Source organism: Sebastes umbrosus, chromosome 7 (genome assembly GCF_015220745.1).
Source record: "Sebastes umbrosus isolate fSebUmb1 chromosome 7, fSebUmb1.pri, whole genome shotgun sequence".
In the NCBI taxonomy this organism is placed as follows: Eukaryota; Metazoa; Chordata; class Actinopteri; order Perciformes; family Sebastidae; genus Sebastes; species Sebastes umbrosus.
Genome location: NC_051275.1, coordinates 22,596,978 through 22,616,126, shown reverse-complemented (window position 1 = coordinate 22,616,126; position 19,149 = coordinate 22,596,978). Strand labels below are relative to the sequence as shown.

Genomic DNA, 19,149 nt, shown 5'->3' with positions numbered 1-19,149 from the left:
CTAGGTAGGGGGGGGGGACAAAGGAGGACGGTCTGCAGGACAGATAATAATGCACACAGTGCACTTTCATAGACTAAGCTACTTTTTTAATTCTGCACACCACCAACAGCTCTACTCTGCACATTTATAGACTGTTTTTTACTGTATTATACCAATAATGCACAGCTTTATTCTGCACTTTAGTCTATTTAAAAAAAAGAAAATTTACCTCAGTTCTCATCCCACATTATATTCCATATTTGACATTTCTTAATCCCCTGGTCTCTACTGTATATCTCCTATATTTTATTATTTATTATTCAGCACTATATCACTTTTTGCACTATATTCACATTTTTAATAGTCCTGTATCACAGTTGCTACACTGCACTATATTCAGTTTCAACAGTTTTCTTCATCTCCGTGTATTTTTATATCTGCTATATTTTTTTGTACTTTTTACTACTAACTTTTTTACTTCCTTTTTACGAACATGTTTTGCACTATGGAACTGTGATGCTGGAAACTTGAATTTCCCTCTGGATCAATAAAGTTACTATCTATCTATCTCATATACACACACCGCTTGTATTTCAATATTTTTTTAGTGTTTATTGATTGATAAAATTTTATTTTTTCAATAATTTCTCATCAAATCAAATGGCATACTTCATGTGGGATAAGGCATTTTGATAGGGTCCCACAAACTGGCTCTGTCAAAGTCACAGCATATTCAATCACTACACAAATATTCATTTAGGCATGCAAAACAATCAACAGCACAGGTAATGTAATCAAAAATACTCAATAATTCATTAATGTATCTGTACTATGATTGGTAGATCACAATAATGATTTTTGGATGTACAGAGAAAACAAGATATCATCAGACAAAACTGCAGATTTCACTCCATCCATTCAGTCACAGCACTAATACAAAATGCCCAACAACAAACTAAAGAATACTGTTTTGACAGTAAAATACCAAACAATATACAGTACATTCAACTAGTACTACATTAATTACCGACCCTCACTGTGTGGTCACAAGTTTGGATTACAGTCAGTGGTGAAATAATCCTAATAATCTTTTACACTTTGTGACACCCACAGTGAGGGATTGCTAAAAAAGCAGCGGTCTTTAATATATTTCAATTTCAAGTGACTGCAATGAAGCAATCAATCAACATTTATCAGTGCTTCTACTGCATTTCCAACACACTTATAATTGCCCATACATTAAAATTGTTCATATTTCTTAAATATCAAGTTCAATTCTGTTTATGATTACATTAACACAGGTGAAAAAGGTACGACTCATTACTAAAACAAACAAGTTTGTTATTATTTTGTGCAAAATCTCTCACTCAGATTCATTAATGGACAAACTCAGTTTCAGAGGAAAAGCTAGAGACCAATTATACATAAACACACAACACACTGACTTTAAAAAACAATATATAAAAACAATCCACAATTCCATTGAATGTGCCTTTGAATTGTAAATACGGAGCAGTGGCACGACCCACCTCAGTACTGACAATCTGAAACTCGATGTAGCCGAGGAGTTGTCTCTGTTATTTATGAGAAGTAGAATTTTTTTGACTGCATCTGGCACAGATAGGAAATATCTCACAACTTAGATTAGTGTATTATTGCATGTGCTAAGTGAAAGAAATCGGACCTTGAATCATTGTAAAGCTGCCGGTAAATTAAAATCAAACTTCATCTGCTGGTGCTTTAACTAGCACAATACTTAGAACATAATGCAGTAATACTGCAAATTGTCATTTACTTGAAAGAATTACAAAAAATGCTAAAATAATGCCATTACATCTGTAAAACTTAAAAAAAAAAAAATTCAAGTCAAAAGCCATTAATTTGTAATGAAATTCAATGTGGCTGAGACTTGCAAATACTAAATTTAAATGGCTATTTTGTCCCATTTTATAGATATAGTTAAAGGTGCTAAATTCAAATTCAGAGCATTAATATAGCAGCAAACAACTATTTTCTATGTAAAGATGTAGAGGAGTAAAGACTGCCCTCTTTGTGTGTTGTAATCCAAGCTTCTCTGTGCTTTGTTTACGTAGCCGGGCCGGCCGCGCGTGTATGTTAGTGCAAGTGAATCTCGGTGCGTGTGTCCCACTGGTAACGCTGCCCCGACCGTGGATGTATAAAGTGAACTGGATACAGCGGGATCCCATTCATTCCTATGAAGGTTGCTCAGTGGCGCATGAAGCCAAAGTGGTCAACTGCCAGTTATAAAAGTACCCAGATCTTATGCACTGCTTCTGCATCGATGGAGCCCATAGAGCAAACGCAGCAGCTTTTCCTTTAACGCCTTTCGCCACTATGAAAGTTGGCTCCAAAGACCAGTGCACTTCCTGCGGGCTTAGTACCGACCCATGGCGTTGCCACTGAAGCGCAGCGCCCACCCTCTGTTGCCGTTGCTGTTCACTGTTTGTAATGTTAGTACCGTTAGCTGCTTGCCGCCAGCTTAGCCATCGCCATGCTGAGAGCCATATGGAGGCAATCTCTCAATCATAGAATTTTAGATTTAGCACCTTTAAAAAGATTGTGTGGTTATAAATAGCAGTGTGATACCGTGTGTAAAATCTCACACTGTTGTGTGTGTGTGTACGCGGGTATCTAACGAGGGAACAAAGAACCTGTAAAGAACACAACTCAAAGGAGATCATAATATATAGCAGATGCGGTGTGTGTCTTTTAAGAGTATTTTACGTGATTGAAAATATAGAGGTTTGTGTTACCAGTACAACAACTGGTTCCTCAAACACTCCTCTCAAACACAGTGTGAGAGGAGTTCTGCTGGAATGCATGCGGTAAAACTGGGTGCACTTTGGGGCAGGGTGCTGGTTTGGCAGGTGAGTCAGGTTGAAAGGTGAGGTAGAGTTTGGCGGGTCACTCGGGCTTAGAAAGGCCATTCCTGTCCAAGAAGTCTTTAAGCTTGGTGGGAAAATCTGTCATAACTCCTGTGGCTCCCAAATCAAATGCCCTCTGGAAGTCCTCCTCGTCGTTCAGCACCCAGACGTACACCTTCAAATCACACATCACACAGCGGAGGGAGTCAGACAAAGATAGAGAATGCTTCTGTACTCTAACAGCACTGTTAGCAGCCACTCTAGCCTATTTTTAAACCTGCAGGAACCGGGAACGTTTCCCAGTAACTGCTCTTAACTACGAGCATAACACTGAAACCACTACACCAAACACTCTCAGCATGCAGACAGGCTCAATTTATACTATGGAAAGTTGTTCAGTCATTCCTGGAAGTAAAGACAATACAGGGAAAGTGACTTAATCTTTACAAAAATCTGTATACGTCCCTAGTTGCTCTTAACTATGTCAACACTGGATACGCTTTACAAAAACAGCCTCCTATAACGTTAGCAAAAAGGTCTGGAGCTCAAGTAAAAATGAAAGAAACAGTATGATAAATTGACTTAACGTCTACGTATTTATCCGAAGGTTTTTCTCTTTTATGAGGACTACTATAGAAGCTACATAACAGCAGCTTTACCTGTATCCCCCTGGCAGTTAAATGCTGAAACAGAGCTTTCCTCATCAGCAAACTGCAAGAGAAAAAGAAATACTCATCTGCAGGAAGAAACTGCAAGTATAGCAAAGCTAGAGAGATGTGTAGTTGCACAACTGTAAAGGTTTTGCATTAATCGTGGTCACACGGTAACGTATGTGTGTATTATTTTGTTATCAGAATTCTTCCTAGTTCAACAAAGTATTATGGAGTCAGATCAGTCTCAGTATTAATGAATGCACACAGAAGGATTCACAAATGTATTTTGTGATTTGTATATAAATGACTCTCTCCACAAAAATATTTTTCAATGCACACAAAAACAGTTATCGCTGTATATAAATGCAGAAACATCCAAATATAAAATAAATAAGGTTCACAAATATACATCTGACACACGCACAAATATTTCTTGTTTTAAATACATGTAATATAAATCCACAAATATATGTATTTAAAAGTATTTGCAATTTTCATTCGTGTGTGGGTTTTTGAGACGGATCTGACTCCATAAAGTATCATCACTTCTCAAAAACACAAATAAAAATTGTTCAGAAGAGAGAAATATATAATAGTAGTTACAAATAAAAAACAGATACAATGAATGAGAATGAAAAAGCCCAGATATAGGTATACAGATTTAAAGTAGTGAGTTACAAACTCTCACAGGTTTCAGCCACTCTGACATTAAAATAAAGAAGACAGACAGATTTCAGATATTCAGACAAATTAGTGACTTACGTGTCTGCAAGCCAGGCGATCAATCGCTGACTCCTAGTTAATCTGCTGGGATCTCTTAGTCTGAAAAATCACACAGAAAAAAAAGTGTCAGAAAGCACAGTCAGACTTCTCGTAGGTGGAAGGAAATTGTTATATTCAATCAATGCTCTTTCACTTTTGCAGTACAGGTTATTTGAGGTGCAAAATGATCTATATACAGCTAAATTTTCACTGGTCAAATACAGCCCACAGAAGCTGAAATACATTCTAGGAAATTAAGGAAATCATTAACTAAAGTAGACGTGCACATGCACACAACAACTCTTAATCCCACAATAACTTGTCGAGCACATTATACAGAACAGATTGATGATACATGTATGTACAGTAAAGCTGTAAGAGTGTTTGAGGGGGGAGATTTGTATGAATGCAACTTTTTTTAGTGCAACATAAATACTTTAGTGGCCTTAAAGGAAATCACTTAATCCTTAATGAATGTCCGGCATGTATAATCTGCTCTATGACTTTGATCCTTATGATCCACTAACTCACATAGGCAAAGGGTGTGCATGTTTTTTATTGTTTTAATTACTTCATTAGTGAGTGACAAACGGCATTGTGGCCTAGATCACAGAGACAGAAAGGACACAACCAGGGACCGCTAGCAGTGTTTAAAAAACAAACATTCAAAGTACATTTAATCAAAGAAAACACAGTAAAGTAAGTGAGTAACTTTTAGAAATCTATATCAAGTAGGAAATAATTAATGATTCCATACAAACAAGTGCAAGGTCCACTAACTGGAATGTTTTCAGAGCTTTCAGCCAAATCTCTTGGCCTTCATCAGCAGATAGAGTTGGCTCATACAGCTTAGCATGAACCCCCCTGTCTCTGTTCAAGGTTTGCCCCTGGTGTCTGATGTGATGATGTGTCTATCTGCTGATGAAGGCTACAAGATGTGGCTGAAAGGTCAGGGAATGTCCCAGTATAGACCTTGTGCTAACATTTTTTGTCAAACAGCTGTTTCCAGGGTCCATAATGAGGGGAAGCACCGAGAGACAGAAAGCAATTGAGACTTGGAGGTAAGCGAAATGCAATGTTTGGTGGTACGTAAGTCGGAGTTTAGTGTTTACTACTGTTGCCAGGCAGCCTACTTTCATTTCCGGTGACACCTGTTGATTTCTTGCTTATCCAAGGAATATTTTGTCTGCACGCCTCCTGGCGTTTCGGAGCATATTGCAACGAACAACGTGCTGAGCATAAATGCCTCTGTGCATGCTCGTAGTGCGTGCGCCATCTACGGAGGCCCGCGCCACGGTGTCTCGCGCAAGCATAATCGAAGCTTAACACTGTTACCTCTGTTAGTGTTTCCTTTGTTTTCACTGTTAGCGATGTTAGCTACGAGTTGCCGGCTCAGCCGTCGCCACGTTGAGAGTTGTGTGGAGGCAATAGTAATGCTCCCAATCTTGCATTTAGCATCTTTAATGAGCTGCAGGTAAAAGCGTTAGTAAAATTGATAAAAGTAAAAGTGTTTCAAATGTCAATTTAACCTTTTTATGGATTTTGTTTTGCTTAAAGCACTTTGGCCAGCACTGTCAATTAAACAGCAGGTTTGATCATGCTTTAGAGTTTGGGGCAGAATTATAGATTAGGGTTAGGGTTAGTATGTGAGATATTTTAGTATGTCTGAAACCTTAGTATGGAACCAATAGTACACAAATTGCATACTATTTCCGGTGAAATATTACAGAATGCAACGCTGGACACTACGGCGGCATAAATATCCCACAATGCACTGCGGTAGTAACGACAATGTTCATAACAGACGTTTGACGGACAGCTCTGCAACATCAATAACGTTACAAGTGTAAGTGTAAGTATTTCACTTTGCTAGGCGTAATATATTTTTTAAATTAAGACTTTCATTCTCACAAATCATTGTTTTGGTCACGAGGTTAGCACGGGTCACCATGGTTACACGTCTCCAACCGGCAAGGAGGCTCTCAGGAAGTGACGACATAAATTACTGCCCTTTGCGTCCAAACAGATACATACGAGTATTTATGCACACAAAAGTATACCTGAGTATGTAGCGCATAGTATGCGATTTTGGATGCAGCCAATGACATAAGCTGACAGGAAGTAAACATGGACCCAAGCTGTTGCCTAGCAATGCAATTCCGATGAAATGGTCTATACTGTTCTGTATCTTACTGACAAACTAGAACTGTAGAGGAATTGTATCTATGTTGTGTTGTACAACAACCAGTACAGTGTTACTGAAGGTCGAGGCATGCTGACCTCTCCTATAAGTGAATCTCTTTTTTAATTTAATTGCTATTTGTATTTGTATGTGTGTATACCTACTTTGTGATAATAGAGGGCATGGGGATCTCTAGAAACTGCTCTTTGAGGGGAACGAAAGGCAGGAGGCCGGTGTAGAAGAGGCCGATCAGCTGCAACACTTTGGGAAAGCTGAACAACACTGGAATACGCGGGTTCTGCAAAACACAAATAACCAGGATTCATTGTCAATTCCCTGAAATTCAGTCACTACTGGTGATAAGTGACGTCTGAAATTTACTCAACAGTGCAAAACCTACAGTATAAGACAGATTTAGTAGTTGTATTGTAAAGAGCACAGTTCCTGCTTTCTGTGGCACACTATCCATGCCAATATAAGGCCTAATAGATGAAGATAATAATATCACTTACTGGTAGAAAGTGTTTGTTTTAAGGGAGATTGACTCCCTGAATTTGACTGGACTGAAGGTAAAGTGAACTTTGCATTTCATGTAAATGTACCTCTTTGTAACACTTCTTTACAATCTGGTTGCTGGCGTTGCCCCAGACCGTCAGATGCTCTCTGTCGTACTTAACAACCATTTCAGAGACCTGCAAAGTCAGTTTCAGTGTCAGCCTGTTTATGTACACCTTTTGATATACAATTATTGTATTACTTCTTATTTAAGGACAAACAAATACAGCTAAAAATCTGTCAATAGAAACATGACATGGAAAATTGGCAAACAAAGAAAGAGAGAGAAAAACTGAGATAATAGGGTTAAAGAAGCAAAAGCAAAAATAGGAGACACACCCACCTTCTTGATGAGCGTGTCATCGTTGACCTTGATGTCAATGTTGACAGGGGTATTGGGAAATGCATCAAAAACGTCCGTGAGCAGAGGGATGCGTTTGTCTTCTCCCCCCTCGCAGAAACACTCTGCACAACGACAAGGACAAGTCGAAAACACAGTCAGCTTCAAATTATACTCAACATGGCGGGTGGGGACACATTGACCCACGTGTATTCATCATTTCAACTGCGGCCAACAGCATGTGAAATAAAAATACATTATCTGTCAAAAGTAATTGTAATTTTAAAGGGGTGTTGCAGATGAATTGATCCATTGTACTAATGAATTGACAAAGTTTGAATTAACACAATATTTGTTCCTATATACAAACACGCATCACGGATATCTCAAACGGAACAAACTGACTACTGAAGTTGGTGATACGTATCTGTATGTGGGTGGTGTTAGCTTTGTAGTAATAACTTAATTCTTGGCAATGCGATGCTCACCTCTCTGAAAAGTCACACCCAGCTTGCAGAGGTACGGAGGGAGTTCCTGTAAAGAGCACACGTCAGTCAGTGGTGAACAAACAAGAAATACAGCATTATAGTCCAACCCTGTAAGGTCAGGTCGGGATCAGAGGTGGAGTGATGAGTGTGATTAAGGGTGTTCACATTCATAGAAAAGAGACAGGAAGGCAAGGGCAAGGCAAAGCAAGATTAATGTAAAGTACTCTGTGCTTCTTTGTACTACACGGCCAAATAGCAGTGAAACTGTGAACCCAATCTTCAGTTACAAAAATATCAATTTGGTGTCAAATAATTTAAGGCTTCTCAAAAGACCCAGGCTGCATCTAAAATCACATACTATGCACTGCATACTACATAATAGGTGTACTATCGTTCAACATACTTTAGTGTGAACAAACAGTAGTATGTATCTTTTCAGACGCACTGAGCGGTAATTTATGTCGTCACTTCCTGAGAGCCTCCTTGCCGGTTGGAGACGTGTAACCATGGTGACCCGTGCTAACCTTGTCCTTAGTGAGCAGCAATTAATCCACTGACTCAGCAAGAATTTCTTTTGGATTTGATTTGCTTTAATCAGGCAAAAGTTCATCATGTGACCTGTCAGGTGACTTGGTGTGGACCTCACCAGATCGAAGCACATGATCCATCAATGCTGTTACCTCATTTACAGAAGTGTTTACACAAACAACGTTGTTTTGAGTTATCTCAAACATTTGTGGACCTCTTGGCTTCTGTTCTCTTTTACATGTTAAAAGGGGCTCATAGAGAAACAGATACCTGGGTGCTAATAGCATCTGCCTGACTTAAATTATCATTAACATTATCCTTTTTTTTAGGTTGCCTAGAAAAGGAAAAGGGACAGCCAAACAATTCATAGAAGGGAGATTGGAAAATCAGTAAAGGGGTAGTTACTTCCCTGACAGATAGCCTATAGAAATGGGATGATAATGCAGAGCAGTAACTCACAGCGTAGGACATGTTGCAGATGTGGGCGTTGATGCCAGAGGCCCTCTGCAAGCTGGCATCATGTGACACCACTACCTGTTCGTCTTTCGTCAGGTGACAGTCCAACTCCAGCATGTCTGTACCAAGATCCACAGCGCTGCGCGGACCCACAGACAGTACACATATTGTATTTATCACTATACCTTGGGAGATGTCATTGACCTTTATCACACTCACATTCAACCACAGCAGTATATCATCTGAGGCTTTGACTCGAGTGTGGATGTACGTGCAAAGACAGACAGTGTGGTCTCAAACAAAGCTCAGATGACACAAACTGGCCACAATCACATGAACAAGCACCAGATATGTTTCACACCTACACACAAAGATCAAAGAAAGAGCTTTGTCATTGTGACTAAAGTTTCTACTCACTGCTTGAAAGCTGCCATGGTGTTTTCCAGGTTTTCACCTGCTCCTGCAATAAAAAAAGATAAGTGTTTTCTTTATATTTGGTTTACTGTGGGTGGGACCCACAGCTGGTACATTGCCCTCGGCTGTTCGTCTGATGGCAGCACAGTAATAAATACAGTGCAATATAACCAAAACCATGCAAATAAATCTATAAATATAAAAAAAAGTTGCAAATTCTGTGTAAATTATCATGCACCCTTTTACTTGAGTGAGTGTCACCCAGACTCACCTCCACGGTGGGAAATGTGCCTGCTGAGAAAAGTCTCTCGCTTCTTTCGGTGCAAAAGATTCGGGCATTTCATCAGCAGGGCAGAGGTGAGCACGTAGCCCGTTACCGTCGACAGGACATACACAGCAGCACACATCTCCTATCAGTGGGCTGGAAAGAAAAAAAACACAACACACTCAAAGGCGATATTTACAGTGAAGCAGTTAGATTTATTTGTCCCAAACGGGATATTTGTTTCCACAGCCAGTACACAGAAACATACAGATATACACGTAGCAACCCATAGAAACATACAGATCAGATAACACACAAGTAGTTTACAAAATCTTCATGTATGCACTCATTTCATTTCAGCTCACAACAGTGTCAGTGAGGCAAATTGTTCAGGGCTGCAGGATTTCAATAGACTCACTTTTTCCAATTAATTAATCACTAAATAAAATACCAAAAATGAGAAATGGCCAAAGTGAAGTCTTAAAGGTCCCATATCATGCTCATTTTCAGGTTCATACTTGTATTTTGTGTTTCTACTAGAACATGTTTACATGCTGTAATGTTCAAAAAAAACTTTATTTTACTCATACCGTCGGCCTGAATATGCCTGTATTTACCCTCTGTCTGAAACGCTCCGTTTTAGTGCATTTGACGGAATAGCGACGGAATTGAAACCGGATTGCGTTGCTAGGCAACAGCTTGGATCCATGTGTACTTCCTGTCAGCTGATGTCATTCAAGTACACTGCAACCAGTAATAAACTGGGACACATTTAGAATGTTTATGTTTAAAACTGCGTAAAGGGTCTAAATATTGTATATTTGTCACTTGTTGACAAATTGAGTGTTTCGATACTTTCACAGTATTTATATAGGACTTAAGCCTCTTTTAAAATATTTTAAGGTTCTTACCTGACAGCCAAAACCCCCAAAGTATTACATTTATATTGATATAAATGAATAATTACATCTTTGCAAGTGAGGAGCTGTACCCAGAATAATTCATACATTAAAAACTATGGAAAATTATTTACCCATTATCAAAATTCCAGTCAATTATTTGTGTCAACCAAGCATATAAGCTCTGTGTGAGTTACATGACTAGTTTGTGCCTTTCAAATATTAGATTTCTGTCACAAATTTAGGCTATTTGATTAATAATAATTAATACAATTACACAATTATGCTCACTAAAGAGTAACTAATCCAGCCATCACAAGGGACAGAAAGCCACAGACATCACATTTCATCTGCTCAAAATATTTAAGATTTTAAATTTTATCTTTTATTATTATTATTATTTATTATTATTGTTATTATTGTTATTATTATATTGTTATTATTATCATTATTATTGTTATTATTGTTATTATTATCATTATTATTGTTATTATTTTATCTCTCATCTTATTTTATGTTTCATCTGTTTACATTTAGATAATATATTAACTAGACAACATTAAGGACATCCTTTCTCATTAACAACACAGTTGCAATAACGTTAATAACCAGCTAATAGATGATATTGGGTATTAGCTCATTAGGCTAACGTTAGCCTAGCTGGGATCAGACTCTCAAGATGAAATCTTACCTTTGTCATCAAAGAGTTGTTTTTCTGTCCTTCTTTCTTTGTGTTGACTAACCTCTATAGTCCCAGTAGGAGTTAGTTGGTGTCCAGGAAGCTGTGCAGCAAAGCTACTTAGTTAGTATGAAGATATACAGATGAATCTGACCTCTCCTCTCCTCTGCACCACAAACACACACGCGCAGACACACAGCTGACTCTCTCTGGTCACAACACTCACCGGCCGCTGTCAGCTCAATGCGCATGCGCGAAACTGAGCTCTCCCTCACTTCCGCTCGAATATTCCAGAATAAAAGCCACATTTATTTTTTTCCAAAAAAAAGTTAGTTTTTCTTAAACTGGTAGATGTGATGATGCATCACAGGTCAGCAGAAGTATATAGCAACAGTAGTATTTTGACATTGAAAAAATAAAAGACACAGAATAGGATGATGACTGAATTGTGCACAGATTTCTTTTAATTGATTATATGTATATGTGTTTTTGTATGTGTACATACTGCGTGTGCGTATATGTGTATGTGTGTATATATGTATATATATATGTATATATAAATAGATTTTATTTAATTTTATTGTTTTTAATTTTATTTTTTTTACTTGTGTATATTCTTTTTACTTATTTATCTATTTTTTGTATATAATATGTTTTTCCTGTATCTATACTGGCTTATTTTATATTAATATTAGGTTTGTTAGGTTTCTTGATACCGAGAATGTTACTATTGTGAATGTTTGCTCTGTTGTTTCAAAATGAACAAAAAAATATATATAAATATAATATTGAAAAAAAAAATTAGTTGACACTTTTTATTTGTTAATTTGTCAGTCCAACAATAGAAAATATAGTTGAAATGACACTTTCCTCAAGATTAGATATAGAAAAATGGCTCATATGTTACACACATGTACTTGCGGCATATAGCCTACCTGTACCTAAACCTGTGTAGATATAGATTCAGTATAGGCTATAGTTATCCTCAAAACACATGTATACAACTCAAATTTAGCAGTTTGCCTACCAATAGAAGACAATGTAGGCTACAGTACTTGACTTGCACTAACCATGGTCAGCAACAGGGCACTATCATTATATATGCTGTATGTAGTGTTCTCTTTTTGTTTTTGTTTAGTTTCTAGCCTAAATTTAAATCTAAGATTTCAAAAATTTTAGATATTCAGGTTTTTGAAATTTCTTATCTACCCTACCTCTTGAGTGTCATATCCTTTGTGATTTATTTGACTCTATATATCTATTATCTATTTATCTATCTATCTATCTATCTTACAAAACGTCACACAAATCATAAATGCATCAACTTATTATTAAATGTCACAACATACAGTGTTACTTAGGCCAGAAAATGTATTTTTTGAGTATTTTAATTTGTACATGTTTAATTATAGGGGAATTGTACAGTGCTAGGACAGTACAGTCTTATTATATGTGCAGGTTTTACAATTAAAAAGAACACATGGCATTTTCTTATCAAACTATTTAAATGTCGTAATTAAAAAAATATATTATTGTTTCCGCCAATTTGTCATTTGTGCTATCAAATTACAACAAACAAAACATTTCCCCTCGACATCAGTCTCTATGGTAAAGTGAGTTTATCACTGATTTAATCCTTTCATCCACCAGATGTTGCTAATGTGCAGCTGTGTAAGTGACAAACTAAATATGCTGAAAGATAAAATATGCACAAAAGCACAGTGTAGCTAACAGGGAGCTGGTTGAACCATAGCAAATGTAAAAAAAAATATATATATAGACCTCTCTTTGCATTGTGTATAATATAGTCAACAATAATAACCTATCGTCTTTGGCTCTGTGATTGATAACTGAACAATGTGATAACCAGAGAACAATGTCCATTTCAAAATCCAGTCAAAGTTCACTTTATGCAATAAACCGTCCAGATTCACACCCTGAAGACAAACTCTTCAACATAGCATTATGTGCAAGTCATTTCTTGGTGGTTAAACAATTATAGAGCTCTACTGGGTATTACTTTCAGTGGGTCTGTGTCTGCTGTCAGTGAAAGATAAAGTGTTCACAAAATGTCTCAAGGTTTAAGAGTCGTTCTGGAGGAGTGGAAATGTCTGGAAGGAGAGTATAAACAACTTCAGGTAAGAAACGGACCAAAATCAGCCGACAATGACAGATAAATCATGATTAACATGCTGTTTGCTTGCTGTTGTGTTACTCAAACCACATGATGAAATGGTTTTGTTTTTTTAAACTTGTAAAACTGTCATTCTGTATGTCAGTAATACTTAGTTTCATGTCAAATATCTTGTGCTCCAGATTGTAATCTACCATATTCCTTGTAATCTATATTTTCCTTAGTTGTCGATTTAACCCCCATGCTCTCCTCATCCAGGAGACACACAGAATGTACTTAGAGAAACTGGATGAAATTTCCAAACTACAAAAAAAGTGCTCCTCCTCCATTTCCAGTCAGCGCATGAAGCTGAAGGATGTGTCCCACCTAGTGAAGAAGTAAGTTTACACACACACACAAACAAATTTGCATGGACACATACTTATCATAGTAACACATACAGATTGACACAGTACATCCGGTCATGCACACACACACATATATGTACACAGGGTGAAAGAAAGGCTTACTGATATGAACAAAGTGGACTCCTCTCAGTTCAACAACCACAATAAAACAAACATGTCACGTTGTGTTAATGATACAGACCTATCTTATGCTCTTATATCATCAATCAGATGCAGCAGAGAACCCTCAGAAGAAGATGCAAAGACCTTGGATGCAATAAATGAGAAGATAAAGACGCGACCAAATGCTTTCTCTGAGATGGAAGCTTTCCTTCCCAACAAAAACGGGTGATGACTTCTATTTAAAAACACAAGTTGATGCCATTGCTCTGATTGAAATACATAAAAACAGTTTAAGGCAAGACACCCCAAGCAAAAACATTGTTTTTCGTGCATTGATCAATTTTGGGCTATTTTGCTTCCATAACATGTCTTCTTTCAGACTAGTAGAAAGGAAACATCCAACATTCATATTTAGGTGTTTATTTTACTACTTTATCTATTTGTGTCTGTAGATTTCTCCTAAATTCACCAAAAGTCAGTATTAGATAATGCCTCATTTGCATATTTAAATATACAATTTCAGAAAACTTGTAATACAAAAAAAAAAATTCTTAATGTAAGTAATCAACAGGGGAAGTTTCATGGTGATATCTATTAGTTAAAATTGTTAACCCTAGTATCTTGCAAACTATATGGAATTTTACCATCCATATCTTTAAAGGCCATTTTCTCAAAATGAAGTTTTTCTCAAACTCAGAGCCAGAAATCTCCATTTCAGTAACACTTACGTACACCAAACTACAATATTTTCTGATTTATGGAGTGACAAAAAGAGATATCCCAAATCACCTCTGTAAAAACCTTTGACTCTCATATGTCAACAAAATGAAACAAGAATTTTGAACCTGGCTTCACCCATTGTTCAGATTTTTGTTCTGGAAATTTCATTAGCTAATGCCTCATTTGCATATTTAAACATGACACATTTTTAGAAAACTTGTAATACAAAAAAGAATTGCCTTAATGTCAGTAATCAACTGGCGATGTTTCATGGTGATATCTGCAGTATTAGTTTGTTTCTTTTACCCTATTCACCTGGGTTGTCTCCCCTTAATTACATTTATTACCTTAAAGTTACATAAGAAAAACAATATGATTGTTTCATATTTCAGGTTGTACCTCAGTCTGGTTCTTGGAAATGTGAATGTCACTCTTCTCAGCAAGCAGTCAAAGTAAGCAACAACCATCAAAGCCAACACACAACCTGAAATTAGCACTTTAAATGAATATTATTTCCTTGTACTGTGTATTGAGACCTGCATTTGTCACATCTTTGTCAGATTTGCCTACAAAGACGAATACGAGAAGTTCAAGCTGTACCTCACAGTCCTCCTGCTGCTCTTCTCCTTCATCTGTTATTTCTTTGTGGGCTACAGGTGAGCATCATCACATCACTGCTGCTCCATCTTCATTCATCAGCTACAATCAGTTTATTACATGGACACTGCATGTACTGTGTGTGTGTCTAAATGTCTTATGTCCCTGACTTTAGATTTCTGGATGCAATCTCCAACTTCCTGCTGGTGTGGTACTATTGTACATTAACCCTCAGGGAAAGTATCCTCATCGCCAACGGCTCCAGGTCAGCCCACCACCCTTCCAACCAGCCTACCAAACATAATGACACATAAATGTCATGATCTCAGAAATAAAATACATTGGTAGCTCTCTGACCTTTCACTTTTTTTACATTATTAAAAGGGGGTGTAAGAAAATATTGATACACTTGAGTATTGTGATATTATGTTTTGTGATACTGTCTCGATTCTCAATATATTGAACCGTAACTCCAGTATCATGATACGTATCCTATCGCCAGATTCTTGCCTAATTAGTCATTATTGCTCAAGCAAATATCCTTCTTTCAGCAAGTAAGTGTAAAAACATACAATCTAAATATCTAATAAAATGTATCTTGCATCATAGAATCAAAGGCTGGTGGGTTTTTCATCACTACGTCTCAGCGTTTTTGTCCGGTGTAATGCTGACATGGTGAGTAGAGGACGATAAAAACAGATTAAGGAACAATGACACTCTATCTTAACACATTCAGAAAATGTAATTCATACAATGCTTGCCAGTGATTCTTACCCACACCTATTTTTTGTTCTGTTAGAGAAACATAATCCATTAAATAAACATTTCCTCCCTTTCACTTTCACCCATAAGGCCAGACGGGAACCTGTACAAGATATTCAGGAACCAGTTCCTTGCCTACTCATTGTATCAAAGTAAGGTCAAAATACTTGAAATGCATTTATGGTTCAAACTTTTTACTAAATCAAATCAAAGCCTGATCCGTGTTTCTTTTGTCACAGGTTTTGTTCAGTGCCTGCAGTGCTATTATCAGAGCGGATGTCTGTACAGGCTGCGAGCCCTGGGAGAAAGACACAACATGGATCTGACCGTGGGTGAGATATACTGTGACACGCCAAGGACACACTCAGCCAGGCATATCGTCAAATACTTTGGTGACGTTTTGAGAGACAATTTTGCTCCATTATGTCTGGGGCTCCTCCTTGTCACTGTTTTAATAAACAGAAGTGGAAGTTAAATACAAAAAAAACCCAGATTTAAACTCTGCTATTTTTTTTTTTTTCAGAGGGATTTCAGTCGTGGATGTGGAAAGGGCTGACGTTTCTGTTGCCATTCCTGTTTTTTGGTCATGTGAGTACAGGCTGTGACGCTGAGATGTCGCAACAGAACATCCTCTAACTATTGCTTAAAAATCATGCTTTGTCATGGTTTAGACTTCCTTTCCAATGTAACCCCCGAGTGCAAAACCGTGGTAACGCCGTTCGCCTCGCTCAGAGGCCATCCTTACTATAATAACACTACTTTAGGAGCAACAGAGGTCAGACGGCGGCTGGCGGTACCACGGTTTTATACTCTGCAGCTCAAGTTACCGCAGTTTAACAAGCGTGTCGGAGAACTACGGCGGCCTTCAGGTAACGTAAAAACACAAAGTGCCCTCTCGAGAGTCAGTGTTTGGTTTGTCCGTTCTGGGCTACTATAGAAACATGGGGGAGTAACATGGCCAACACGTTCTCATCCCAACTCGTCACATACCGCCGCTTTGTCACGCCCCTTGGCGTCACTTTAGGATTAGGCAACAAAACCCCTATAGTTAGGTCTAGGAAAGAAATACATGGTCGGGCTTAAAACTATTACTTTTGTACAGTGAAAATGACACTGAACATTGTGAATACAGGACACGAACCAACAGCTGATTGTAACGTGACGCACAAGACACGAACAGCGATCTCCTGGATGAAAGCGTTATCCACCTTCTCTTCCACCTGCCCAGTGTGTGTCTTAGCCCTTTAAACTAAGTCACAAAACTCCCGGCGCACTTTCTCGGAGCGTTTATTGTTGCCGCGGATGGGTTTACATTGTAGTTAATGGAACGCCCGGTGCCTTGTGCGGCGGTATTGAATGCCGATTGGCGTGAAAAGCCTTGGTATTTGAAGCCCTGGGAATGAGAACGGGCTGACACGGTGGACTCTGTAAAGAGGACCCGCTCCGTATGTAGATACAGAGGGATCATTCAAAGCTAACAAAAACACAATTCATAGTTTCAGGTGATTATACACTAATGAAGACATTGTTATGAATATTATATTCCATTTCTGCTAATAGATCCCCCGAAACGTTACACACTGATCCTTTAAGCTTTAGCGTGTCTTTGTTTGCACAGCTGCAAACTATATAATTCACTTTTTACATGACAAATCCTCGTGTTTTATCTTCTAGTTCTGGCAGCTCTTCAACAGCCTCTCTCTCTTCAGAATGGCTCAGCTACCGGACTGTAAAGAATGGCAGGTCAGTGCTTTCATTATTTCACCCTGTTTCTTCTTTTATAACATTAAAGATGTGTAGTAACTATTCATCTATCATCTACCCTGCATTAACACTTCTTATCTGCATGGCTAGAACTGTGTGTTCACATTTTCTCAAAGATACTACTGACAGCCTCGTGTTATATTACCCTCCATATATTAAGAAAATGATGATGAATTGAATTTATTATGCTTACTCACGTCTTGTTCTCCATGTTCCACGTGATGCCAGGTCATGATGTGCGGTCTCTGCTTCCTCATTCTGTTCATGGGAAACTTCTTCACCACCGTTGCTGTGGTCCGCCACAAGGTCAAGAGCAGGAATCAGAAACCAAAGAGTCTGTGATACATACTATAATAATAAAAAATCACACACACACACACAACATGTCTAGAAAAAATATTGTCCCACATGCTCCTCTCCAAATTTAAAGCTCACATCATCATTATTGCCATCATTGATATTATCTGCTGTGTTATTATGCTATCAAATAATTATAAATCATGGCTATCATTACAAAACATGTATCGTAGACGCAAGGTTTCATGTCTAATCAATCACCATTAAAGGTTGAATTATGCTCCACAATACCGCCATGTTCTTATCTTTGTGTAATTAGTAAAATGACTATGATAGGAAAAGACAAACAATGAATAAAAGCTCTCTCCAATAAATAATTTCCTTTTACTATACTAGCCTCTGTGAAGCTTTTTTTGCATAGTTTGTGCTTGTGCATACATGTGTCTGAATATGTTTGTTTGCAGCCTTTTTGAAATGAGCGTTTAAATTCGGAGTTTCCCTGCAGGGATTAAAGAAGTACTCTCATTATGTTACATTGGGCAAATTTTTTCCTCCCTGTGTTGTAACTGGCTACATAACTGAAGATATAACCAACAGTACATTCGCTCATGTATTGTATTTAAATACAATTTTAAAGTACTTGTACAACATTACTTGAATATTTCCATTTGCTGTTACTTTACACTTTACACGCGCGCTCACTCCACACTGCAGAAGAGTTAGTAGCTCTGAGAATATCTAGTGAATGTACAGTGGACGTTTGGGCAGAAATAAATGCTGCAGCTCCTCCAGACCAACAGAGGTTTCCCGTGTCTTGTGAAGTGACGGAGCTCTGCAGAGAGACACGTTGTAGCCTCGTTACCGACCGGGTGCCGGTGTCTCCCTGCTCTCTCTGGCTGCGGGTGGAGAGAGCAGGGAGACACGCTGCAGAGCCCCGCTACCTGTTGGATTTATTATGTACAAAAGTGCTTACTATGATCTACAATAACCTGACTGTCGGATTTGTTATGAATAGAGTGAATTGTGGGGAAAGAGAGGAGAGGGAGGTGCTGTTCTTCTTTTTCAAGGCCAAAGGGAGGAAGGAGTCAGAAGGAGATAACAGAAGAAGAAGACATGCAGCAGAAACATCACGTGCCATAAGCTCATGAATATTAATATTGTGTAAACCATGAATAGGCTGGATCAGGGATAGCTCGGGGTTCAGACTTCGCGAACTGACCCATGCACTGTATGTTGTCAGGGACACGTAGGTTGGATCCAGATATCTGTAAACTCTTTTAT

The 19,149-nt window shown here is 38.0% G+C and overlaps 2 protein-coding genes across 3 annotated transcripts; one reads left to right on the top strand and one right to left on the bottom strand.

The window, feature by feature from the left end:
• Positions 1–565: 565 nt before the first annotated feature.
• On the bottom strand, positions 566–11,415 carry gdpd1 (glycerophosphodiester phosphodiesterase domain containing 1). 2 transcript variants are annotated; one of them, XM_037775783.1, is made up of 11 exons: positions 11,150–11,415; positions 9,514–9,663; positions 9,246–9,288; positions 8,832–8,967; positions 7,845–7,890; positions 7,360–7,481; positions 7,064–7,153; positions 6,626–6,759; positions 4,280–4,339; positions 3,524–3,575; positions 566–3,039 (listed from the first exon to the last, which is right to left on the bottom strand). In XM_037775783.1, exons 2-11 carry the CDS (start codon positions 9,647–9,649, stop codon positions 2,905–2,907), a joined length of 954 nt encoding a protein of 317 aa, XP_037631711.1. In that variant the 5' UTR covers positions 9,650–9,663; positions 11,150–11,415; the 3' UTR covers positions 566–2,904. The 2 variants fall into 2 exon arrangements, with proteins under 2 accessions (XP_037631711.1, XP_037631710.1); XM_037775782.1 differs by having other exon boundaries at positions 11,098–11,409.
• A 280-nt stretch (positions 11,416–11,695) lies between these two features.
• LOC119491629 (ion channel TACAN-like) lies at positions 11,696–18,575 on the top strand. Its single transcript, XM_037775781.1, has 12 exons — positions 11,696–13,223; positions 13,478–13,596; positions 13,837–13,953; positions 14,841–14,900; positions 15,009–15,104; positions 15,221–15,310; positions 15,655–15,720; positions 15,898–15,959; positions 16,047–16,139; positions 16,331–16,395; positions 17,482–17,550; positions 17,800–18,575. Exons 1-12 carry the CDS (start codon positions 13,155–13,157, stop codon positions 17,911–17,913), a joined length of 1,020 nt encoding a protein of 339 aa, XP_037631709.1. The 5' UTR covers positions 11,696–13,154; the 3' UTR covers positions 17,914–18,575.
• Positions 18,576–19,149: the final 574 nt, after the last annotated feature.

Bases quoted from the DNA above. Each gene is read 5' to 3' on its own strand.
- gdpd1 (XM_037775783.1), bottom strand. From the start codon at position 9,649: ATGTGTGCTGCTGTGTATGTCCTGTCGACGGTAACGGGCTACGTGCTC. The intron at 8,968-9,245 runs GTGAGTAGAAAC...GGGTCCGCGCAG, and splicing joins ACCATGGCAGCTTTCAAGCA to CGCTGTGGATCTTGGTACAG. The intron at 6,760-7,063 runs GTACATTTACAT...TGTGTTTTGCAG, and splicing joins TAAAGAAGTGTTACAAAGAG to AACCCGCGTATTCCAGTGTT.
- LOC119491629 (XM_037775781.1), top strand. From the start codon at position 13,155: ATGTCTCAAGGTTTAAGAGTCGTTCTGGAGGAGTGGAAATGTCTGGAA. The intron at 13,597-13,836 runs GTAAGTTTACAC...ATCATCAATCAG, and splicing joins GTGTCCCACCTAGTGAAGAA to ATGCAGCAGAGAACCCTCAG. The intron at 15,311-15,654 runs GTCAGCCCACCA...CTTGCATCATAG, and splicing joins CTCATCGCCAACGGCTCCAG to AATCAAAGGCTGGTGGGTTT.